Source organism: Ranitomeya imitator, chromosome 5 (assembly GCF_032444005.1).
Source record: "Ranitomeya imitator isolate aRanImi1 chromosome 5, aRanImi1.pri, whole genome shotgun sequence".
In the NCBI taxonomy this organism is placed as follows: Eukaryota; Metazoa; Chordata; class Amphibia; order Anura; family Dendrobatidae; genus Ranitomeya; species Ranitomeya imitator.
In genome coordinates, this window is record NC_091286.1 from 298,067,555 (window position 1) to 298,092,634 (window position 25,080).

At 41.9% G+C, this 25,080-nt stretch overlaps 1 protein-coding gene across 1 annotated transcript in view; it reads right to left on the bottom strand.

Annotated features, from left to right (window-relative positions):
* The window catches only part of CRYBG1 (crystallin beta-gamma domain containing 1), a 471,483-nt gene that overhangs the window by 303,511 nt on the left and 142,892 nt on the right, over nt 1-25,080 (bottom strand). Inside the window, exon 2 of the mRNA XM_069726284.1 lies at nt 14,309-14,435. Within this exon, the coding sequence (XP_069582385.1) occupies nt 14,309-14,435 (127 nt within the window). The remainder of the gene's footprint in view (nt 1-14,308; nt 14,436-25,080) is intronic.

A 25,080-nucleotide genomic window follows, 5' to 3' on the forward strand; every position in this document is an offset into this window, starting at 1 on the left:
ACCACACTGAGATATGTCACATAATTAAGTACAATGTCAAAATAATTGATGATGGTTTTTTTTTAGAAATAAGTTCTAGGTACAATACCTGCCAATTTTTGTTGTCATCTTACTTTCCTAAATAAGCATTGAATAATCATTGAGTACTAAAAGGAAGCTGCACCCATGTGTGACACCATAAATCTTCATGGTTACACTTGCAAAGGAAGTTGTGCAAGATAGTGCACTTGTTAACTAATGTCATGTTTTTCACAACACGGAACATATTTTGTCACCACTGATTTAATTTGACACAGCTATAATATTAACTAATATTGAGATGTAAGAGATAAATGCCATATGTTTGCTTGAGGCCAAACTGATCGTAGAACGTATCTCCGAATGCAAAAATGTGAGCTTCGTGTAGGATGTAGGATAATGTTAATGTTAACTAGGAGCATAGACATACAATAATGGAAAATGAAAGGAGACATAAAATGCTGTAGGCAAGGAGACTTACTCATATGATAAGATCAAATGAAGATTACATACCATACTTATTGAAACAAGTTATAGATGGAATCTAATGTTCCACTACTACTTTGAAAGTAAACTTAAAGAATGCACCATATATTCTTTATATCTGTGCGTGACTCTCTGAGATGAAAGATGAAAATACAAATTTTTCATGACTGGGCCATGACAACTACTATCAGTGAACCTAATAGACAGCGGGTCACTTTGAGATGAAAGTTTAGAGGGATGGCCGGGTCTTAGTAGATTTGCAGTGGTATGATGCTCCTTCCATTTCAATGTGATCGCTTGCATAGTGCTCCTTGGGATGTTGAAAGTTTTGGAAATCATTTTGCATCCAAATCCAGCTTTAAACTTCTCCACAACAGTATCACAGACCTGCCTGTTGTGTTCCTTGGTCTTCATGATGCTCTCTGTGCTTCAAACAGAACCCTGAGACTATCACAGAGCAGGTGCATTTATAAGGAGACTTGATTACACACAGGTGGATTATATTTATCATCATTAGGCATTTAGAACAACATTGGATCATTCAGAGATCCACAATGAACTTCTGGAGTGAGTTTGCTGCACTGAAAGTAAGGGGGCCGAATAATATTGCACGCCCCACTTTTCCCCAGTTTTGGAATTTTCCCAAAAAATTAAAATAACCAATAAATTTCGTTCAACTTCACAATTGTGTTCGACTTGTTGTTGATTCTTCACCAAAAATTTACATTTTGTATCTTTATGTCTGAAGCATGATATGTTGGAAAAGGTTGAAAAGTTCCAGGGAGTCAAATAATTTCGCATGGCGCTGTATGTCCTCCTGTGGATTAAACCTTTAGTTGTAGTTATGTTCACTCTTGCAGATCAACCAATCAGAAGCAACTTTATCCACCTCCTTTATCTATGCTGTATAATACATCGGGAAATTTAATTAAATGGATAATAGTATTATTATGTACAGTTGTGGCCAAAAGTATTGACACCCCTGCAATTCTGTCAGATAATACTCATTTTCTTCCTGAAAATGATTGCAAACACAAATTCTTTGTTGTTATTATTATCTTCATTTAATTTGTCTTAAATGAAAAAACACAAAAAGAATTGTCCTAAAGCCAAATTGGATATAATTCCACACCAAACATTAAAAAAGGGGTGGACAAAAGTATTGGCACTGTTCGAAATATCATGTGATGCTTCTCTAAATTGTGTAATTAACAGCACCTGTAACTTACCTGTGGCACCTAACAGGTGTTGGCAATAACTAAATCACACTTGCAGCCAGTTGACATAGGTTAAAGTTGACTCAACCTCTGTCCTGTGTCCTTGTGTGTACCACATTGAGCATGGAGAAAAGAAAGAAGACCAAAGAACTGTGAGGACTTGAGAAACAAAATTGTGAGCAAGCATGAGCAATCTCTAGGCTACAGGTCCATCTCCAAAGACCTGAATGTTCCTGTGTCTCCCACGTGCACAGTGTCATCAATCAGTTTAAAGCCCATGGCACTGTGGCTAACCTCCCTAGATGTGGACCGAAAATAAAAATTGACAAGAGATTTCAACGCAAGATTGTGCGGATGTTGGATAAAGAACCTCGACTAACATCCAAACAAGTTCAAGCTGCCCTGCAGTCCGAGGGTACAGCAGTACTACCCGTACTACCCATCGGCGTCTGAATGAAAAGGGACTGTATGGTAGGAGACCCAGGAAGACCCCACTTCTTACCCCGAGACATAAAAAAGCCAGGCTGGAGTTTGCCAAAACTTACCTAAAAAGCCTAAAACATTTTGGAAGAATGTTCTCTGATCAGATGAGATAAAAGTAGAGGTTTTTGGGAAAAGGCATCAACATAGAGTTTACAGGAGAAAAATAGAGGCATTCAAAGAAAAGAACACTGTCCCTACAGTCAAACATGGAGGAGGTTCCCTGATGTTTTGGGGTTGCTCTGCTAACTCTGGCACTGGACTGCTTGACCATGTGCATGGCATATGAAGTCTGAAGACTACCAACAAATTTTGCAGCATAATGTAGGGCCCAGTGGGAGAAAGCTGGGTCTCTCTCAGAGGTCATGGGTCTTCCAGCAGGACAATAACCCAAAACACACTTCAAAAAGTACTAGAAAATGGTTTGAGAGAAAGCACTGGAGACCTCTAAGGTGGCCAGCAATGAGTCCAGACCTGAATCCCATAGAACACCTGTGGAGAGATCTAAAAATGGCAGTTTGGAGAAGGCACCCTTCAAATATCAGGGACCTGGAGCAGTTTGCCAAAGAAGAATGGTCTAAAATTCCAGCAGAGCATTGTAAGAAACTCATTGATGGTTACCGGAAGCGGTTGGTCGCAGTTATTTTGGCTAAAGGTTGTGCAACCAAGTATTAGGCTGAGGGTGCCAATACTTTTGTCTGGCCCATTTTAAGAGTTTTGTGTGAAATGATCAATGTTTTGCTTTTTGTTTCATTCTCTTTTGTATTTTTTCATTTAAGGCCGGCATCACACTGGCGTATTGTATCGGATGCGAGAGCATCGGATGCGATATGCTAATGATACTCGGCTCCTGCTCGCAGCAGAGCAGGAGCCGAGTATCATGCGTCTGTGCTCCGATTCCCTCGCACAGGGAGGATCGGAGCACATCTGCTGAGGAGGCGGAGAAATTAATTTCTCCTTCTCCTCCATTGCTGGGGTCCGCTTATAACGCACATCACTCGGATGATATCCGAGTGGTGTACACTGTCTCACTCGCACCAATAGGCTTATATGGGTGGGAGTGAGCTGAGAGTTTTCCTTGGTCCGAGACAATCGCAGCATGCTGCGATTGTCTCGGACTGAGGAAAACGGCCGACAAAAAGTTGGTTGCTGGGAGCTGCCCCATAGCTTAAAATTGGTCCGAGTGCAATGTGATTTTTTATCGCATTGCACTCGACCGTTTAAAACGCCAGTGTGACACCGGCCTAATACAAATTAAATGAAGATAATAATACCAAATAATTTGTGATTGCAATCATTTTCAGGAAGAAACTGAGTATTAGCTGACAGAATTGCAGGGATGTCAATACTTTTGGCCACAACTGTATATAGTAAAATCCATTCCCCTCACAGTTCATCCTAGAGAAGTTAATCTCACCAGATTTTGTGCTCAGTCTGGTAAAACGGAAGTAAAACCTGCAATGCTATGGTACTGGGAGAAATCATCTAGTTTGCTAATGATACGTTTTTGAAAAAAGTCTTAGAATTGTCTTTCTATCATTTTGTATGGGTTTTTTCCCTGAAAATTGATAGCTCCACATTAGGACACTACTCTGCTGGTTGATATATAACAGATGAGAGGAACAGCTTTTTGCTTTTTTTTATAGTTAAATACTTTTTTTGTGAAATGAATCATAAAGCCTATGTAGGTCTTCATAAAACATACTGTAGTTGAAAACTGGTCCTCGCTGAGGTACTGACTAATATTCTCCTGGCTCTGTTATGCTTTCCCATGCCTAGTAATTACATTTGTTGTGTGAGAACTATACATTTCTAATCAAGTACAGGGTGTGCCACAGTTAATTAAAAACAGAAAAGCAGAGGTATAAACACTGTTATTAGGATTTTTTTACAACATCTTTTGGATAGAATCTTACATTTTGCTTTCTCTTTATATCTGTTTGTTCCTTTCAACTATACCTTGATTTTCTCTGTGTATTCTGTTGCAGTATGTAGTCTATTCTAGCCTGAGCTATACTGCATGTTTAAATCTCTAATACATGTTCTTCAACTTAAAGGGAACCTGTCACCTGAATTTGGCGGGACTGGCTTTGGGTCATAGGGGCGGAGTTTTGGGGTGTTTGATTCACTCTTTCCTTACCCGCTGGCTGCATGCTGGCCGCAATATTGGATTGAAGTTCATTCTCTGTCCTCCGTAGTACATGCCTGCACAAGGCAAGATTACTAGTACAGGCGTGTACAATGGAGGACAGAGAATGAATTTCAATCCCATATTGCAGGCAGCATGCAGCCAGCGGGTAAGGAAAGGGTGAATCAAACACCCGAAAACTCCGCCCATATGACCCAAAACCAGTCCCGCCAAATTCAGGTGACAGGTTCCCTTTAATGTGGCCGAAGAGTTATTTGTTCTACAAGATAGCATGTCATGGCAGCCCACTCTGCAAACTGGGTACCAAAGAATTGCCTGTAAATGGTGACTTTGAATCTGTCAGAACATACACAACAAGCAGCAGCAATAGTGAAGAGAAGATTGGCATGGTTTATATCTGTTGCAGCATACCACCCAGGAATCCATGTTACATTACTTCTTATATAACACCTAGCAGGAAGTAAGAGCACATCACAAATTTCACCATGCTGTTCCTTCCACTTTCAGTGATACTTCCCAACTCAGAAGCAGGATCTCTACAAAGCTCGTTAGACACTGAACAAATTGTGAGACCCCGGAAAGACAGATTTTAGCTAACTCCAGACTTCCTGTCTTAACCCCTTTACCCCTGAGACTGTTTGCACCTACATGACCAGGCCAAATATTACAATTCTGATCAGTGTCACTTTATGTGGTAATACCTCTGGAACGATTCAATGCAGGGCCGGCTCTAGGTTTTCGTGGGTCCCGTGGGGAAAGAGTCTCAATGGGTTCCTTTAACACATACCGCAATTTGTGATGCACAGATACAGCAGAGAAATATAGGTATAGTACAATGCCAAATATTTCATTTACTTCTTACATCACATGAGTGATAGCAATAGAATCAGAAACTGGACATTATTATGGGCACCACATAGTGCTCCATACAGTATAATGAGCCACATATATTGCTCCATACAGTATTCTGGGCACCAAAAAAGTGCTCCATACAGAATTATGAGCCCCATATATTGCTCCATACAGAATAATTGATCCCATATATTGCTCCATACAGTATAATGAGCCACATATATTGCTCCATACAGTATTCTGGGCACCAAAAAGTGCTCCATACAGAATTATGAGCCCCATGTATTACTCCATACAGAATAATGGATCCCATATATTGCTCCATACAGAATAATGAACCACATATATTGCTCCATACACTAGAATGAGCCACATATAATGCTCCATACAGTATAATGAGCCCATATAAAGGTCCATACACTATAATGAGCTACATATATTGCTCCATACAGTATTAAGGGCACCATATATTGCTCCATACAGAATAATTGGCCCCATATAATGCTTCATACAGTATACTATACTGAGTATACGGAGTATACTGAGTATAGGATGGGCCCCAAAGAGTATAATGAGTCCCATATAATGCTCCATACAGTATATGATGGGCCCCATATAATGCTCCATACAGAATAAGCCCCATATAATGGGTCCCATATAATGCTCCATAAAGAATAGCCCACATATAATGCTCCATATAAAATGGGCCCCATATAATACTCCATATACTGTATATTGAAAACATTTTATGCCCTCTCGGCTAGAAATAGTAGTTTCGACTGGCAGTTTCTTATTTTTTTAAAATGTTTTTTTTCTTCATTTTAATTTTACATTTTGTTCATATATTGTGCCTCTTATAAAAGTCAGGAAGTCATAAAATTCCTTTGGAAGGCATTTCAACACTAAAATCCTTTTTTTAAATAATGAAGTCCTCAGTAACTGGGCCTGGCATAAGGTTAAAGAAGAGCTTCAGACCATTTTTTCTCTTAAACCTGTGTTTATGCAGTGTAGTGTCAGTGCATTTAACCCCTTTACATCCGAGGGTGGTTTGCATGTTAATGACTGGGCCAATTTTTACAATTCTGACCACTGTCCCTTTATGAGGTAATAACCCTGGAACGCTTCCATGGATCCTGGTGATTCTGAGAATGTTTTCTTATGACATATTGTACTTCATGATAGTGGCAAAATTTATTTGATTTGACTTGTGTTTATTTGGGAAAAAAATGGAAATTTGGCGAAAATTTAGCAATTTTCCAACTTTGAATCTTTATGCCCTTAAATCACAGAGATATGTCGCACAAAATACTAAATAAGTAACATTTCCCACATGTCTACTTTACATCAGCTCAATTTTGGTACCAAAATATTTTGTTTATTTTTTTGTTAGGAAGTTAAAAGGGTTAAAAATTGAACAGCGATTTCTCATTTTTACAACATCATTTTTTTAGGGACAACCTCACTTTTGAAGTCACTTTGAGGGGTCTATATGATAGAAAGTCACCAGAAGAAAGCCATTACTGCGCTAATACCTCAAAGTAACTCGCCTATAATGCGCAAAACAGCACAGAGACAAGCCTCAAAACTTCTGGAACAAGGTAATTTGGAGTGATGAGACCAAAATTGAACTTTTTGGCCACAACCATAAACATTACATTTGGAGAGAGGTCAACAAGGCCTATGATGAAAGGAACACCATTCCTGCTGGAAAGCACAGAGGTGGATCGCTGATATTTTGGAACATAATCAAGATTATGAATGTGGTGTCCTTTTTACTATCCCACAGTTATTTTTTATTCAATAAAAAAAATGCTATAAACAGGTTAAAGGTTGCCCAATGGGGGGCAAATGCTCCCCTTCTTTGGTAAATATTTACATGCTTGCTGGGAATATGATTATTTGTTTTCAAAATCTAATCCATATTATGACAGGATTGTATGGATAGGACGCTACATTGATCATTTGATTTTTATTATCAAAAAAGAAATGGCAGGAGATCATCAAGTGTTTTTTGAATTGTAATGATCGAATTGTTGATGTATTTGTTAAAGGACAAGTGGACAGTGGTAAAATCTGTAGCAGATTATACCGTAAGCCAAAGATGGGTAATGGAGTTTTGCATGCATCCAGTGCACACCCTGTTCACACTATAAAGAATTACCCATAGGAGAATTTTTTGGGAGGAGCATGCTTGTTCTAATGATGTTAAATTCAATCAGGAGTGCAAAGTAACTGCAAGGATATTCAAGCAGCGAAGTTATTCACAGGCCTGTGTGAACAGGGCAGATATATAGCATGCAGTAGTAACAGAGAACAATGTTTAATGGATCGCAGTATACGCGATTCTCAATCACAAGTAGTTTTTTCTACACCATTTTCCATTGAATAACCACAAATAGTCAATATAATAAAATGGCATCTTCCAGTTTCGAGGCAGGATAAGAAAACTAACACAATCTTAGATAATGGAGTGCGATTTGTAGCCAAAAAATCCAAAACTTTAGCCAGCATGTTGTCACCCAGTTTGTATATGGGACCAAACTATTCAGAAAAAAAAGAGCTTATTCCTGGTTAGAAAGTACAGGTAACTACAAATGTGGCATCAGTAGATGTGGATTGTCTCAATATATGCAAAAAAAACACTACATTTTTTGCTAATTGTAATTCCAGATCTGTAATATATTTAAGTCCAATCGAAGAAGAAAACAGAAAAGGCAGCACTCACCGATCCATCACGAGAGGTAACTTTTATTGGGTAAAAGACATCACAGCCGGGGGTACAAAAACATGCAGTGCGGCAAGCCTGACGATGGCCGTTTCGCGCCCTCCTGGCGCTTCCACGGGTCAGTGAGTCCGCTCACTCACTGACCCGTGGAAGCGCCAGGAGGGCGTGAAACGGCCGTCGTCAGGCTTGCCGCACTGCATGTTTTTGTACCCCCGGCTGTGATGTCTTTTACCCAATAAAAGTTACCTCTCGTGATGGATCGGTGAGTGCTGCCTTTTCTGTTTTCTTCTTCGATTGGACTTGGATTTGTTTCATGGCTGGAGCACCTAAGATCCGACGGTCAAGACTCCCATCACAGGTGAGCAGGCGCACGCTGTTCCCTTTGAGTGGTGGTGCTGTCAGCTTTTTTTCTTCAAGATTGACTGTAATATATTTGGTTTCTTGTCAGGCATGTAATGTGCAATATGTGGGATGGACCACACGTAAATTAAAGCAGAGAATTAAAGAACATGTATCAGGAGCTGCTACAGGTAACAGCAATGGTAAACGCTCTTCGTCACAAGTGTGAAGACACTTCAAGGAGGTTCATGCTGGTGACACGACTTCCATGAGAGTAACTGCCATTGAATAAGTAAAGGGCGCAGTCAGAGGAGGGGATACAGTATCTACTCTACGAGCCAGAGAGGCAGCTTGGGTCTTAAAATGAGATACTTGTTTCCCCAAAGGAATGAATTATAAAAACAGATTTGATGTATTTTTATTAAGTGACTAGCTGAAGAGCCCGGCATTGCCTGGGCATAGTAAATATCTGTGGTTAGTTATAGCACCTCACTTCTCTTATTTTCCCATCACGCCTCTCATTTTCCCAATCACATCTTTCATTTTCCCCCTCACATCTCTCATTTTCTCCCTCACACCTCTCATTTTCTCCCTCACTCCTCTCATTCCCCCCTAACACTTGTCATTTCAACCTCACATCTGTCATTTTCTGATCACTCCACTATTTTTCCTCACTCCTCTCATTTTGCACTCACACCTTTTCATTTTCACCTCACACCTCTCATTTTCACCTCATCACCTCAGTATATACATGTTTGTCATCTCCCTTATATATAGTATACATCTGTATGTCATCTCCTGTATATAGTATATACCTGTATGTCATCTCCCCTGTATATAGTATATACCTGCCGTGTGTCATCTCCCCTATATATAGTATATACCTGAAGGTCATCTCCTTCTATATATAGTATATACCTGTATGTCATCTCCTCCTGTATATAGTATATACCTGTGTGTCATCTCCCCTGTATATAGTATATATCTGAGTGTCATCTCCTCCTGCATATAGTATATACCTGCATGTCATCTTCTATATATAGCATATACCTGTATGTCATCTCCTCCTGTATATAGTATATACCTGTGTGTCATCTCCCCTGTATATAGTATATATCTGAGTGTCATCTCCTCCTGCATATAGTATATACCTGCATGTCATCTTCTATATATAGCATATACCTGTATGTCATCTCCTCCTGTATATAGTATATACCTGTATGTCATCTCCTCCTGTATATATATGTACCTATATGTCATCTCCTCCTCTATATAGTATATACCTGTGTGTCATCTCTCCTGTATATAGTATATATCTGTGTGTCATCTCCCCTGTATATAGTATATACCTGTGTGTCATCTCCTCCTGTATTAGACCTCGTTCACACGTTATTTGCTCAGTATTTTTACCTCAGTATTTGTAAGCTAAATTGGCAGCCTGATAAATCCCCAGCCAACAGGAAGCCCTCCCCCTGGCAGTATATATTAGCTCACACATACACATAATAGACAGGTCATGTGACTGACAGCTGCCGTATTTCCTATATGGTGCAATTGTTGTAGTTTGTCTGCTTATTAATCAGATTTTTATTTTTGAAGGATAATACCAGACTTGTGTGTGTTTTAGGGCGAGTTTCGTTTGTCAAGTTGTGTGTGTTGAGTTGCGTGTGGCGACATGCATGTAGCGACTTTTGTGAGATGAGTTTTGTGTAGCAACATGCGTGTAGCAACTTTTTGTGTGTCGAGTTGCATGTGACAGATTAGTGTAGCAAGTTGTGTGCAGCAAGTTTTGCGCATGGCGAGTTTTGCGCGTTGCGAGTATTATGTGTGGTGCCTTTTGAGTATGTGCAAGTTTTGTGTGAGGCAACTTTTGCATGTGTTGCAGCTTTTGTGCATGTGGCAATTTTTCCGCGTGTGCAAGTTTTGCGTGTGGCGAGTTTTTCATGAGGAGAATTTTGCACTTGTGGCGAGTTTTGCAAGAGCCTAGTTTTTGCATGTGGCGAGTTCTGCGCGTGGCGAGTTTTGAGTGGCGACTTTTGTGTTTTGACTTTTATGTGGCGAGGTTGGTGTATTTGTGGTGAAATGTGTGCTGAGGGTAATATGTGTTCAAGCACGTGGTAGTGTGTGGCGCATTTTGTGTGTGTTCATATCCCCGTGTGTGGTGAGTATCCCATGTCGAGGCCCCACCTTAGCAACTGTACGGTATATACTCTTTGGCGCCATCGCTCATTCTTTAAGTCCCCCTTGTTCACATCTGGCAGCTGTCAATTTGCCTCCTACACTTTTCCTTTCATTTTTTCCCATTATGTAGATAGGGGCAAAATTGTTTGGTGAATTGGAAAGCGCGGGGTTAAAATTTCACCTCACAACATAGCCTATGACGCTCTCGGGGTCCAGACGTGTGACTGCAAAATTTTGTTGCTGTAGCTGCGACGCTTCCAACACTTTACCTTTCACTTTTTCCCCATTATGTAGATAGGGGCAAAATTGTTTGGTGAATTGGAACGCGCGGGGTTTTTAAATTTCACCTCACAACGAAGCCTATGACGCTCTCAGGGTCCCGACGTGTGACTGTGCAAAATTTTGTTTCTGTAGCTGCGACGCCTCCAACACTTTTCCTTTCACTTTTTTCCCCATTATGTAGATAGGGGCAAAATTGTTTGGTGAATTGGAAAGCGCGGGGTTAATATTTCACCTCACAACGTAGCCTATGATGCTCTCGGGGTCCAGACGTGTGACTGTGCAAAATTTTGTTGCTGTAGCTGCGACGCTTCCAACACTTTTCCTTTCACTTTTTTCCCCATTATGTAGATAGGGGCAAAATTGTTTGGTGAATTGGAACACGCGGGGTTAAAATTTCGCCTCACAATATAGCCTATGACGCTCTCGGGGTCCAGACATGTGACTGTGCAAAATTTTGTGGCTGTAGCTACGACGCCTCCAACACTTTTCCTTTCACTTTTTCCCCATTATGTAGATAGGGGCAAAATTGTTTGGTAAATTGGAACGCGCGGGGTTAAAATTTCACCTCACAACATAGCCTATGACGCTCTCGGGGTCCAGACGTGTGACTGTGCAAAATTTTGTTTCTGTAGCTGCGACGCTTCCAACACTTTTCCTTTCACTTTTTTCTCCATTATGTAGATAGGGGCAAAATTGTTTGGTGAATTGGAACGCGCGGGGTTAAAATTTCACCTCACAACGAAGCCTATGACGCTCTCACGGTCCAGACGTGTGACTGTGCAAAATTTTGTTTCTGTAGCTGCGACGCCTCCAACACTTTTCCTTTCACTTTTTTCCCCATTATGTAGATAGGGGCAAAATTGTTTGGTGAATTGGAACGCGCGGGGTTAAAATTTCGCCTCACAATATAGCCTATGATGCTCTCGGGGTCCAGACATGTGACTGTGCAAAATTTTGTGGCTGTAGCTACGACGCCTCCAACACTTTTCCTTTCACTTTTTCCCCATTATGTAGATAGGGGCAAAATTGTTTGGTGAATTGGAACGCGCGGGGTTAAAATTTCACCTCACAACATAGCCTATGACGCTCTCAGGGTCCAGACGTGTGACTGTGCAAAATTTTGTTTCTGTAGCTGCGACGCTTCTAACACTTTTCCTTTCACTTTTTTCCCCATTATGTAGATAGGGGCAAAATTGTTTGGTGAATTGGAATGCGCGGGGTTAAAATTTCACCTCACAACGAAGCCTATGTCGCTCTCACGGTCCAGACGTGTGACTGTGCAAAATTTTGTTTCTGTAGCTGTGACGCCTCCAACACTTTTCCTTTCACTTTTTTCCCCATTATGTAGATAGGGGCAAAATTGTTTGGTGAATTGGAAAACGCGGGGTTAATATTTCACCTCACAACATAGCCTATGACGCTCTCGGGGTCCAGACGTGTGACTGTGCAAAATTTTGTTGCTGTAGCTGCGACGCTTCCAACACTTTTCCTTTCACTTTTTTCCCCATTATGTAGATAGGGGCAAAATTGTTTGGTGAATTGGAACGCGCGGGGTTAAAATTTCGCCTCACAATATAGCCTATGACGCTCTCGGGGTCCAGACATGTGACTGTGCAAAATTTTGTGGCTGTAGCTACGACGCCTCCAACACTTTTCCTTTCACTTTTTCCCCATTATGTAGATAGGGGCAAAATTGTTTGGTGAATTGGAACGCGCGGGGTTAATATTTCGCCTCACAATATTGCCTATGACGCTCTCAGGGTCCAGACGTGTGACTGTGCAAAATTTTGTGGCTGTAGCTGCGACGGTGCAGATGCCAATCCCGGACATACACACACACACACACACACACACACACACACACACACACACACACACACACACACACACACACACACACACATTCAGCTTTATATAGTAGATGTTCTCATTTATAAATTTAATAAAGATTTGTGGGTTATTTATATATGTGGGGGTACTTTATGTATTTACATGTATTTATATATGTTGGCGAAGGGTATTATTGTATTCTTACAATCTGTATGTGCAATATTGTATATAGACTTAGTGGCTAAAACATTTGTATAAGGCAGGGATCGCACACAGCGAGATACGGCCGAGTCTCGCTGGTTAAAACCAAGCTCTGGCACCGGCACTCCAGAGCGGAGCGTGCGGCCGCATAGCAATACATGGAGCTGCACGCTCCGCTCCGGAATGCTGGCTCCAGAGCTTGGTTTTAACCAGCGAGACTCGGCCGTATCTCGCTGTAGTGTGATCCCGGCCTAACACTCAGGTTGGGCAGGGTGTGTCTTTGTCCAATGGGTATTCAGGTGTTTGATATATTGCTAACCGACATGTATTGTGATTGGTTGTAGCCTTTGGTTATGTGCCTTTATATATTGTGCTGTAATGTGTTTTTATTATGCTATGACTAAGGGCAGTACTGCCTGAAACGCGTCAGCTTGTTTTTATGATGCACTAATAAAGGACAAGATTTTTATTCTATCTTCATCCCCTCCATTCAATATTTGCATGAGCTGGACAAGTGAGTGATCTGCATTTTCACCTGGAGTCGGCCGGCAGGAGCATGGTGGTGATCCGTGCTCTGAACAGGTCTATTGAGAATTGGATTCTTATACGTCTGGTTGGGTGAGCTGGTGGAATCCTAGTATTTGCAGGAGAATTCTATAGTTGCACTGTCTTGCAGTAGAAGGGATTGTGTGGCTTTTGGCTACACCTCTGCAGTCACTTTATACTATCTGGTGCCGGCGCTGGGAGCGGGAGGTCAGGTGACTGCAAGTATATGATTTACATACTTCCGGCCACATTCTGATTAGAACCATTTTCATTGAGCACGTCTGTTCAGTACACCACGGCATGTATGCAAATCACATTTGTGCAGTCACGCACCCGCTGCTCCCGATGCAGTAGAATCCTGACAGCACTCTGAGAATTCACAAGTCGGCAGTCACATAGGCCACATTCACACGCTCAGTATTTGGTCAGTATTTTACCACAGGATTTCTAAGCAACAACCAGGAGTGGAACAATTAGAGGAAAAGTATAATAAAAACAAGTCACCACTTCTGCATTTATCGCCCACTCCTGGTTTTGGCTTACAGATAATGAGGTAAGAAACTCATTAAATACTGAATATGTGAATGTGGCCATAGAGTGACCCTTTAAGAATCCCAATTTATGAACTATAAAACCCAAATTTTTCTAGAAGTACAGTATGCCTCATTATGAAGGGCACAGGTCTAGGTATAAAAATATAACTAGCCACATCTCTGTAATCTCAATGTATACTGTATATTTACACACTGTAGATCGAGAACCACTAAGCACTATTTTTTCCAGCCTGAATAACCCCAAATTTGAAAATCTGTATGGGTACTACCATCCAATCAGGAAACAATAGGTTAATAAGTACCACCAAGCTACACGTTAAAGGCTTATGTGATTGTGCAAGGCAGTAGGCAAACGACCACAGTGGCATACGGCCGCCGCAGTTTTTATCCTCAGTATGTAAACCCAGCTTAAATGAGAAGTTTACTTTTTGCTCTCAATGTACTTTACCATAGTCTCTTGGAAATTGGTATTGGCTTCCCTCATGTTGGCAACAAGGATTTCAGGATCTTCTGAGGAATTTACACTCACTGAATATAGTCGTAACTGATGATCACCATCTTGAACATCAAATGATCTGTAACAAAAACAGATTGTCTTGTGATTACATTCTGAGGAATCCTGAGGAATCGCGGACCAATAGACTTTCATTGGCAAGTTTGATCTGACACTTGGATCAATATTAAACATATCTTTTTGATTTTGCACAAATTTCAGTCCACAAAAAGCCACTGACATGTGAACGGCCCCATAAACTGACGTAGACATGAGTGCTATTATGATAAAAACAGATATCACTTGTATGCAAAAAAAAATGATGTGTGAATGAGGCCTAACTCATGAAAAATCACCAATTACTCTTTTTAAAGATCACACAGCTTACATCAATTTATACTCCCTCTTTGTTAGGGCTCATCCTGATGTATTTTTTTTATCTTTGATAACACTAGTATCTATTAGAGTCTATGGGGCTCTTCATATTTCCAAGTATTTTGGCGGATGTACACCTATGTACATGGGTCAACAGCATGAAAGTTTAATGAGCATATAAAAAATTGTCCAATTTTAATCCAGAAAATACTGTCATCCATATGCAATTCATATGGCATCCATATGGAGTTTGTTTTTATATATCAGCATTGAATAACATTTCCAAGACCCAAAACAGTTTTCTATAGTTGATATAAATAGTCTACACAACCCTATAAAAAAAATCACAAGGCTTTTGTATAAAAAAAAATCCATACCAAGAAGCATCAATTCAGAACTTTGTCCACCTTTAATGTCACCCATAATCTGATTAAGGCTACTTTCACACTTGCGTCGGTACAGGTCCGTCGCAATGCGTCGGGCCAACATACCGAAGCACGTTGTGAAATTTGTGCACGACGTGGGCAGCGGAAGCAGTTTTTCAACGCATCCACTGCCCATTCTGAAGTCCAGAAAGGAGGGGGCGGAGTTCCGGCCGCACATGCGCAGTAGAAAATGGCGGACACGACGTACGAAAAAACGTTACATTCAACATTTTTTCGTGACGACGGTCTGCCAAAACACAACAGATCCATTGCAAGACGGACGCGACGTCTGGCCATCCGTCGCGATCCGTCGCTAATACAAGTCTATGGGAAAAAAAAACATCCTGCAGGCACATTTGCAGGATCCGTTATTTTTCCCAAAACGACGGATTGCGACGGATGCCAAACGACACAAGTGTGAAAGAGGCCTAACTCCATAGAAAGTTTAGCTGATCTAGCAGGATTTTCCTGGCCTTTTCTCAAGTATATTTTAAAGCAAAAGCCATGGTCCGTAAACAGCTTACAATACAGCAAATTGATCTCATTGTTGAAAGTTATCAGTCAGAAGAAGGATACATAAAAGGCCTTTGATATACCATGTAATACTGTAAATACAGTCATCAGGAAGTGGCTTAAATTTGGAACAATATTGACATTACCTAGAACTAGATGTCCCTCAAAAATTGCTGAAAAGACAAGAAGAAAATGAGTCCGGGAAGATGCAAAGAGGCTTGCAGCAACATTAAAGGAGCTGCAGGATTTTCTGGCAAGTACTAGGTGTTTACTGCACGTGACAACAATCTATCATATTCTACATATGTTTGTTCTGTCGTGCAAGGTGCTTAAACAAAAGCCTTATCTTACATCGAAAAACATCCAAGCACAGCAATGTTTTGACAAAATCTACATCAAGTTTGACAAAAGCATGTGGGGAAACATGTTATCTTCTAATGAGACCAAGGTTGAACTTTTTGGCCATGATTCCAAAAGATGTCTGTGCATCACCAAAATATCACCATACTCACAGTGAAGCATGGAGGAGACAGCATAATATTTTGGGGCGTTTGGCAGATGGAACTTTAGTCATGGTGGAGGGATTTATGAACAGTTCCAAATATCAATCAATTTTGCATTAAAACCTTCAGGCCTCTACTAAAAAGCTGAAGATCAAGAGGATTTTCACATTTTATCATAACAATGATCCTTAGCATCCCTCCAAATCAACAAAAATATGGCTTTGCCAGAAGATCAATGTTTTGGAATGGCCCAGCCAAAAACTAGATCTGAATCCAATTGATAATTTGTGGGTGACCTGAAGAGGGCTAGATACAGGAGATACCCTATAATCTGAGTTGGAGCAGTACTGAAAATTGTCGACTCGTGGACGTATTCTAAGGAACGGAATATTTGTTTGTTGGCTGACTGGATTGACCATGTGGGCCATTAAATCCTCATTGTGAGCAGCTCACCAGTGATGTGCTACTGACAAGCGACAGAGCAATTTTATTAACAATCGTTCTATCCCAATACCGTTTGTGTCCGCCAGTGTGAACAGCTCTTTAAGAGAATGCAAAACGACTAGTATACTGGCCCTTGTAAAAGGTATACTCTTGAGTTTGAACATCATGACTTCCCATGGCTCTCTTGTATTCTGTAAGTTGAGGGTTACCAACATGTATCCCTCCAGCTGTTTCATAACTACAATTTCTAGCATAGTTTCGTTTCAACAGCCACAGGCTCTCAGGGCGTGAGTGGCAAAGCAGTTCTGCAATCACAGAAGAAGCCAAAGGTAGGTGACAATTATGGCAGGACCACCTTGCTACAGTGCTCCTATCATATGGACTCAAAGTGTGATGTAGCAGAAAAAGTGTCAGAACCTTGGTCACCATATAATTCAAAACTGCACATAAAATAAGTGTTTTTCCTTTCCCCCAGATAATTCAATGTACAGAGTGGCATGTACTTTATTAAGCTAGATCCAAATATTTTAGCTGTTATATTCCGTTCTGCTCATGGAATTAGTAATGTTATAAAAACCACATAGCCAATCAACGCAACTAGGAAATAAGAAGACAATTATGTTGACAGGCCTGAATAATTGACAAGTTACTGATTCACAAAATGGTTCAAAACATTTTCCACTTAGTTTCTAGTCAATGATACCACCTAGTGATCTTGACGTGTAACTACAATTAACTACAGAAAAAAAAACACTAGATGGCGATCAAGAATAGCGAAAAGGCTGGAAGCTCAGTGAATAGAGTGGAAACACTAATGACACATAAATAATATACAAATTATAAAATATAAATAATATTAAAATTTTAAGTTGACACTAACTGACCCTAAAATAATTATGTATTTTGGGCTTAAAAAAAAGAATAAATATTTAGAGGGGGTCATTGATTTTTTCATTTTTATGCAAATTACGCTTGATCATTGTACAGTGAAAACTTCAGCACATTTTTAATATAGATTGTTTTTAATCCCTCAATATCAACTTCTCAGCTTGCTGTTAGTTAATGGGAACATTTTTGTTTCCAGAATATTAAAAAGATTTTCTGAACCAGAATGATTAGTATTGTGCTCCATCGAAACCCTGTAAGTCATGATTTTTACACACCATCATTGTAAAATATTTTTAATTTTTTTTTGCTAATAAGTTATGTATGACAAATAAAGAAAAAGAGGATTATTGAAAAACCAGGATAGCAATCAATAAACAAAGAGTATATTTGGAAAAAAAATGAAGCAAATCATAGAAAACAATTGTTATACTACAAATGGCCTATCCCTGACCTTCCGTCCATCAGCTGATATTTTAGTGGGCTTTTCCTAGGGCAAAATGGAAACACAATTTTTTATTTTTGCATTATATTGGTGAAATGAGAATACTTTTTTTGTTTCTCTACCATATATAGAAGGAAAGATTAGAAACAAATAATCTGATTTTTTTTTTACACCCAAAGTATGCAATTGTATGTCATATAGACACAGGCATCACCTATTACCTTCCACTAGCTTATCATAAACTAATGATCTCTGGTGTACAGACAGGCCAATTACAGCCAGACAACAAATCCAGTGAGCAAGACAGAAGAGTAATCTGGAAGAGGAAGCTAAAGTTAGAGTCATGTCAAAATAACAACAGAAACAGAGTAAGCGCATAGTCTGTATTGCACTGTGCATTATTTGCTATTATTTTGTAAAGTTGTGGCAAAAAAGCTGCAGTTTTGTTGTAATTTTGGAAACTTGCATCCAGAGATGTAATTCATGAGCACAGTCAAAGGTTGAATTTTTTGCATATGCAAAAGCGAAACACTGCCTGAAAAGAATGCAACAAAAACTGCATGGTGCGTTGTTTCTCCAGGTGAGGCTGTATTATTGCCACTGGGCATTTACTCTATGTCTAATATTTTTCTCTTAGGCTGCGTGTCCACGATCAGGATGGCCGGCGGTATCGTCGGAGCGGCTTTGCAGCTCTGCTCTAAGCCCCGCCCCCTTCTGGGACGCGATGATGCCGGATGTGTTCACAGCACACATCCGGTATCATCGCACCCATCGCATAGGGCCCTGTGCTATATCTTGCGGCGACGCAGCGTCGCCGCAAGATATACGGACATGCTGCGATCTGAAAAGACGCGCAGCATGTCCGGAGTCGCAGGGCCGCCGTGTGCGTGTTACCACGCATAGTGGAGACGGGATTTCATTAAATCCCCTCCACTATGATGTAACATCTGGACGGCTCTATGCAGCGTCAGACACGCAGCGTTTCCTGCACGTGGAAACATACCCTTAAGCTACATATATTGCTTTTTTTCCTTTCATTTGTTTATATTGCTCTTTACATCTAACCTTTTGACTAGGGAAGAACGAACCTGTGGATATTCAAGTCCATCGGGTTCAGACGAACATCTAAAAAAAAGTTTGGTTCGTGTACCAGAACGATACCCGGAAGCCATTCAGATGAATAGAGGTCCCAAAGATCCGTTGCTTGCCATGCTGTCATCTGCATGACAGTGCGGCAAACACAGGCTCTGCAATTCCCAAGTTGTCAGATAACAGCGTGAGCCAGCACTGTGAGTCTGTGACCAGCGGTAAAAATGTTACAGTCGTCGGCTGATGAGAGAATAATACTCTCATCAGCCTACACCTGCTGTCACTTATAACAGGCGCCACTGATGGAAGTATTCATCAGCCTGTGCCTGTTCTATAAATAATTAAATAATAAAAAATTACATGGGGTATCTTCTATTTTTGATAACCAGCGCAGGCAAAACTGACAACTGCGGACTGCCACCCTCAGCTGTCAGCTTTATTTTGGCTGGTTATTGAGAATAGAGGGGTCCCACGCATCTCTGTTTTCCTTATTTAAATAATTTTAAAAAACAGCCTAGGGGCTGGGGTTGGTATTCTCAGACTGGTAAGGTGCCATGGATATTGGTCCCCCAACCTAAAAATAGTGGCCCACAAACCACCCCAGAAAAGACGTATCTGTTAGATGTGCCAATTCTGGTACCTTGCCCAGCTCTTCCCACTTGCCCCGAAGCGGTGGCAAGTGGGGTAATGGTTGTGAGGTTGATAGCTGTTTTATGGCCGATGATATTAAGCCCACAGGTTAGTAATGGAGAGGCATTTATAAGACGTCCCCATTACTAACCCCATACTTAGATTGTAAAAAAGCTATAGCTATGCTATACATGAAAGCTGAGGGTTGTAGCCTGCAGCTGCCAGTTTTGCGTGTGCTAGCTATCAAAAAGAGAAGAGACCCAATGTCATTCTTTTATTTATTTATAGGACCCAGGTGCCAGCTGATGAATACTCCCATCAGAGGCACCTGCTCTTGGTGTTATCAGCAACAGCAGGTGAAGGCTGATGAGAGATGTACTCTCTCATCAGCTGACACCTGTGACCGGCGGTAACCTTTTTACTGATGATCACAGCTGCTGACTCACGCTGTTATCTGAAAGTGTGGGATCCACAGCTCTCTGATCGGCAGTAATTATCTTACCGCCTATCAGAACCACTTGTGTTTCTCGTGGTGTCATGCAGATGACAGTGTGGGAAACACCCAATGTTCGGGATGCTGAACCCAAACAGTAACAGAGACTTCCTGGAGAAGTCTGTGTTCGGGGTCCGTGCATGAACACTAGGTGTTTGGTACGGAACCCAAACGTTGCTGTTCACTTTTGCCCATCTCTTTTTTGTGACCTTTACTCTCTCTTCTGTTGTGAATTCTGTGGTCGAGCTCCCTCCTGTGGTCATGAGTGGTACTTCGGCTGGTTCTGTCTATGAGCTTCCTCTGGTGGATGTGAGTGGGGCTGCGGCTTCTGAGTTTCCTTCCTCAGGTGACGAGGTTAAGTCGTTAGGTGCTGCTCTATTTAACTCCACCTAGTTCTTTGTTCCTTGCCTCCAGTCAATGTTCCAGTATTGGTCTTGCTCTCTCCTGGATCGTCTTGTGGCCTGTCTGCCCTGCATAAGCTAAGTTCTGCTTGTGTTACTTTTGTTTGCTATTTTTTCTGTCCAGCTTGCTATATTGTTTTTTCTTGCTTGCTGGAAGCTCTGGGACGCAGAGGGAGCACCTCCGTGCCATTAGTCGGTACGGAGGGTCTTTTTGCGCCCTCTGCGTGGTTGTTTGTAGGTTTTTGTGCTGACCGCAAAGCTATCTTTACTATCCTCGGTCTATTCAGTAAGTCGGGTCTCACTTTGCTAAAACCTATTTCATCTCTGTGTTTGTATTTTCATCTTTACTCACAGTCATTATATGTGGGGGGCTGCCTTTTCCTTTGGGGAATTTCTCTGAGGCAAGGTAGGCTTATTTTTCTATCTTCAGGGCTAGCTAGTTTCTCAGGCTGTGCCCGAGGCGCCTAGGTCTGGTCAGGAGCGCTCCACGGCTACCTCTAGTGTGGTGTGATAGGATTAGGGATTGCGGTCAGCAGAGTTCCCACGTCTCAGAGCTCGTCCTATGTTATTAGTAACTATCAGGTCACTTTGTGTGCTCTTAACCACCAGGTCCATTGTGTTTCTGAATCACCAGTTCATAACAGTACTGGAGGCCCAAAGTACTAATGCTTCTCAATAGAGGGAAAAGAGAAGTTCTGAGACCATTTTTTTTTCTCTGCACTGTGTTTTGTCTTTCTTTTCCCCTAGACATTTGTGTGGTTCAGAACACAGGTGTAGTGATGGACATTAAAGGTCTGTTTTCTTGTGTGGATCATCTCGCTGCAAGAGTACAAAATATTCAAGACATTGTGGTTCAGAAATCTATGTTAGAACCTAGAATTCCTATTCCTGACTTATTTTCTGGAGATAGAGCTAAGTTTCTGAATTTCAAAAACAATTGTAAACTGTTTCTGGCTTTGAAACCCCGCTCCTCTGGTGACCCAGTTCAACAAGTTAAGATCATTATTTCTTTATTACGTGGCGACCCTCAAGACTGGGCATTTTCCCTTGCGCCAGGAGATCCTGCATTGTGCGATATTGATGCGTTTTTTCTGGCGCTCGGATTGCTTTATGATGAACCTAATTCAGTGGATCAGGCAGAGAAAAATTTGCTGGCTCTGTGTCAGGGTCAGGATGAGGTAGAGATATATTGTCAGAAGTTTAGGAAGTGGTCTGTGCTCACTCAATGGAATGAATGTGTGCTGGCAGCAATTTTCAGAAAGGGTCTCTCTGAAGCCCTTAAGGATGTCATGGTGGGATTTCCTATGCCTGCTGGTCTGAATGAGTCTATGTCTTTGGCCATTCAGATCGATCGACGCTTACGTGAGCGTAAAAATGTGCACCATTTGGCGGTATTATCTGAGCATAAACCTGAGCCTATGCAATGTGATAGGACTTTGACCAGAGCTGAACGGCAAGAACACAGACGTCGGAATGGGGTGTTTTTATTGTGGTGATTCCACTCATGCTATCTCCGATTGTCCTAAGCGCACTAAGCGGTTCGCTAGGTCTGCCACCATTGGTACGGTACAGTCGAAATTTCTTTTGTCCATTACTTTGATCTGCTCTTTGTCATCCTATTCTGTCATGGCATTTGTGGATTCAGGCGCTGCCCTGAATTTGATGGACTTGGACTTTGCTAGGCGCTGTGGGTTTTTCTTGGAGCCCTTGCAGTATCCTATTCCATTGAGAGGAATTGATGCTAAGCCTTTGGCCAAGAATAAGCCTCAGTACTGGACCCAACTGACCATGTGCATGGCTCCTGCGCATCAGGAGGATATTCGCTTTTTGGTGTTGCATAATCTGCATGATGTGGTCGTGTTGGGGTTGCCATGGCTACAGGTCCATAACCCAGTATTGGATTGGAAATCTATGTCTGTGTCCAGCTGGGGTTGTCAGGGGGTACATGGTGATGTTCCAGTTCTGTCTATTTCATCATCCACCCCTTCTGAGGTCCCAGAGTTCTTGTCTGATTACCGGGATGTATTTGATGAGCCCAAGTCCAGTGCCCTACCTCCGCATAGGGATTGCGATTGTGCTATCAATTTGATTCCTGGTAGTAAGTTTCCTAAGGGTCGACTGTTTAAATTGTCTGTGCCTGAGCACGCCGCTATGTGGAGTTACGTAAAGGAATCCTTGGAGAAGGGTCATATTCGCCCGTCGTCGTCGCCTTTGGGAGCAGGGTTCTTTTTTGTGGCCAAGAAGGATGGTTCGTTGAGACCTTGTATTGATTACCGCCTTCTAAATAAAATCACAGTCAAATTTCAGTACCCCTTGCCGCTGCTGTCTGATTTGTTTGCTCGGATTAAGGGGGCTAGTTGGTTCACCAAGATAGATCTTCGTGGTGCGTATAATCTTGTGCGTATTAAACAGGGCGATGAATGGAAAACAGCATTTAATACGCCCGAGGGCCATTTTGAGTACCTGGTTATGCCATTCGGGCTTTCCAATGCTCCATCAGTATTTCAGTCCTTTATGCATGACATCTTCCGAGAGTACCTGGATAAATTCCTGATTGTATACTTGGATGATATTTTGGTCTTCTCGGATGATTGGGGGTCTCACGTGAACCAGGTTAGAATGGTGTTCCAGGTCCTGCGTGCGAATTCTTTGTTTGTGAAGGGGTCAAAGTGTCTCTTTGGTGTTCAGAAGGTTTCATTTTTGGGTTTCATTTTTTCCCCTTCTAGTATCGAGATGGACCCTGTTAAAGTTCAGGCCATTTATGATTGGACTCAGCCGACATCTCTGAAGAGTCTGCAAAAGTTCTTGGGCTTTGCTAATTTTTATCGTTGCTTCATCAATAATTTTTCTAGTATTGCTAAACCGTTGACTGATTTGACCAAGAAGGGTGCTGATGTGGTCAATTGGTCTTCTGCTGCTGTAGAAGCTTTTCAGGAGTTGAAGCGTCGTTTTTCTTCTGCCCCTGTGTTGTGCCAGCCAGATGTTTCGCTCCCGTTCCAGGTCGAGGTTGATGCTTCTGAGATTGGAGCAGGGGCTGTTTTGTCGCAAAGAAGTTCTGATGGCTCGGTGATGAAACCATGTGCCTTCTTTTCCAGGAAGTTTTCGCCTGCTGAGCGTAATTATGATGTTGGCAATCGAGAGTTGTTGGCCATGAAGTGGGCATTCGAGGAGTGGCGTCATTGGCTTGAAGGAGCTAAGCATCGCGTGGTGGTCTTGACTGATCACAAGAACTTGACTTATCTCGAGTCTGCCAAACGGTTGAATCCTAGACAGGCTCGTTGGTCGCTGTTATTCTCCCGTTTTGACTTTGTGGTTTCGTACCTTCCGGGCTCTAAGAATGTGAAGGCGGATGCCCTGTCTAGGAGTTTTGTGGCCGACTCTCCGGGTTTGCCTGAGCCGGCGGGTATTCTCAAAGAGGGGGTAATTTTGTCTGCCATCTCCCCTGATTTGCAGGCTAATAGACCTGACCGTTGCCCAGCGGAGAAACTGTTTGTCCCTGATAAATGGACGAGTAGAGTTATCTCTGAGGTTCATTGTTCGGTGTTGGCTGGTCATCCTGGAATCTTTGGTACCAGAGATTTGGTGGCTAGATCCTTTTGGTGGCCGTCTCTGTCGCGGGATGTGCGTTCGTTTGTGCAGTCCTGTGGGATTTGTGCTCGGGCTAAGCCCTGCTGTTCTCGTGCCAGCGGGTTGCTTTTGCCCTTGCCAGTCCCGAAGAGGCCCTGGACACATATCTCTATGGATTTTATTTCGGATCTCCCCGTCTCTCAAAAGATGTCGGTCATTTGGGTGGTTTGTGATCGCTTCTCTAAGATGGTCCATTTGGTACCCTTGTCTAAATTGCCTTCCTCCTCTGATTTGGTGCCATTGTTTTTCCAGCATGTGGTTCGTTTACATGGCATTCCGGAGAACATCGTTTCTGACAGAGGTTCCCAGTTTGTTTCGCGGTTTTGGCGAGCCTTTTGTGCTAGGATGGGCATTGATTTGTCTTTTTCCTCGGCTTTCCATCCTCAGACAAATGGCCAAACTGAACGAACCAATCAGACCTTGGAAACATATCTGAGATGTTTTGTTTCTGCTGATCAGGATGATTGGGTGTCCTTTTTGCCTTTGGCTGAGTTCGCCCTTAATAATCGGGCCAGCTCGGCTACTTTGGTTTCGCCGTTTTTCTGCAATTCTGGTTTCCATCCTCGTTTCTCTTCAGGGCAGGTTGAGTCTTCGGACTGTCCTGGTGTGGATACTGTGGTGGATAGGTTGCAGCAGATTTGGACTCATGTAGTGGACAATTTGATATTGTCCCAGGAGAAGGCTCAATGTTTCGCTAACCGTAGGCGCTGTGTGGGTCCCCGACTTCGTGCTGGGGATTTGGTTTGGTTGTCGTCTCGTTATATTCCTATGAAAGTTTCCTCTCCTAAGTTTAAGCCTCGTTTCATTGGTCCGTATAGGATTTCTGAGGTTCTTAATCCTGTGTCTTTTCGCTTGACCCTTCCAGCTTCTTTTTCCATCCATAATGTATTCCATAGG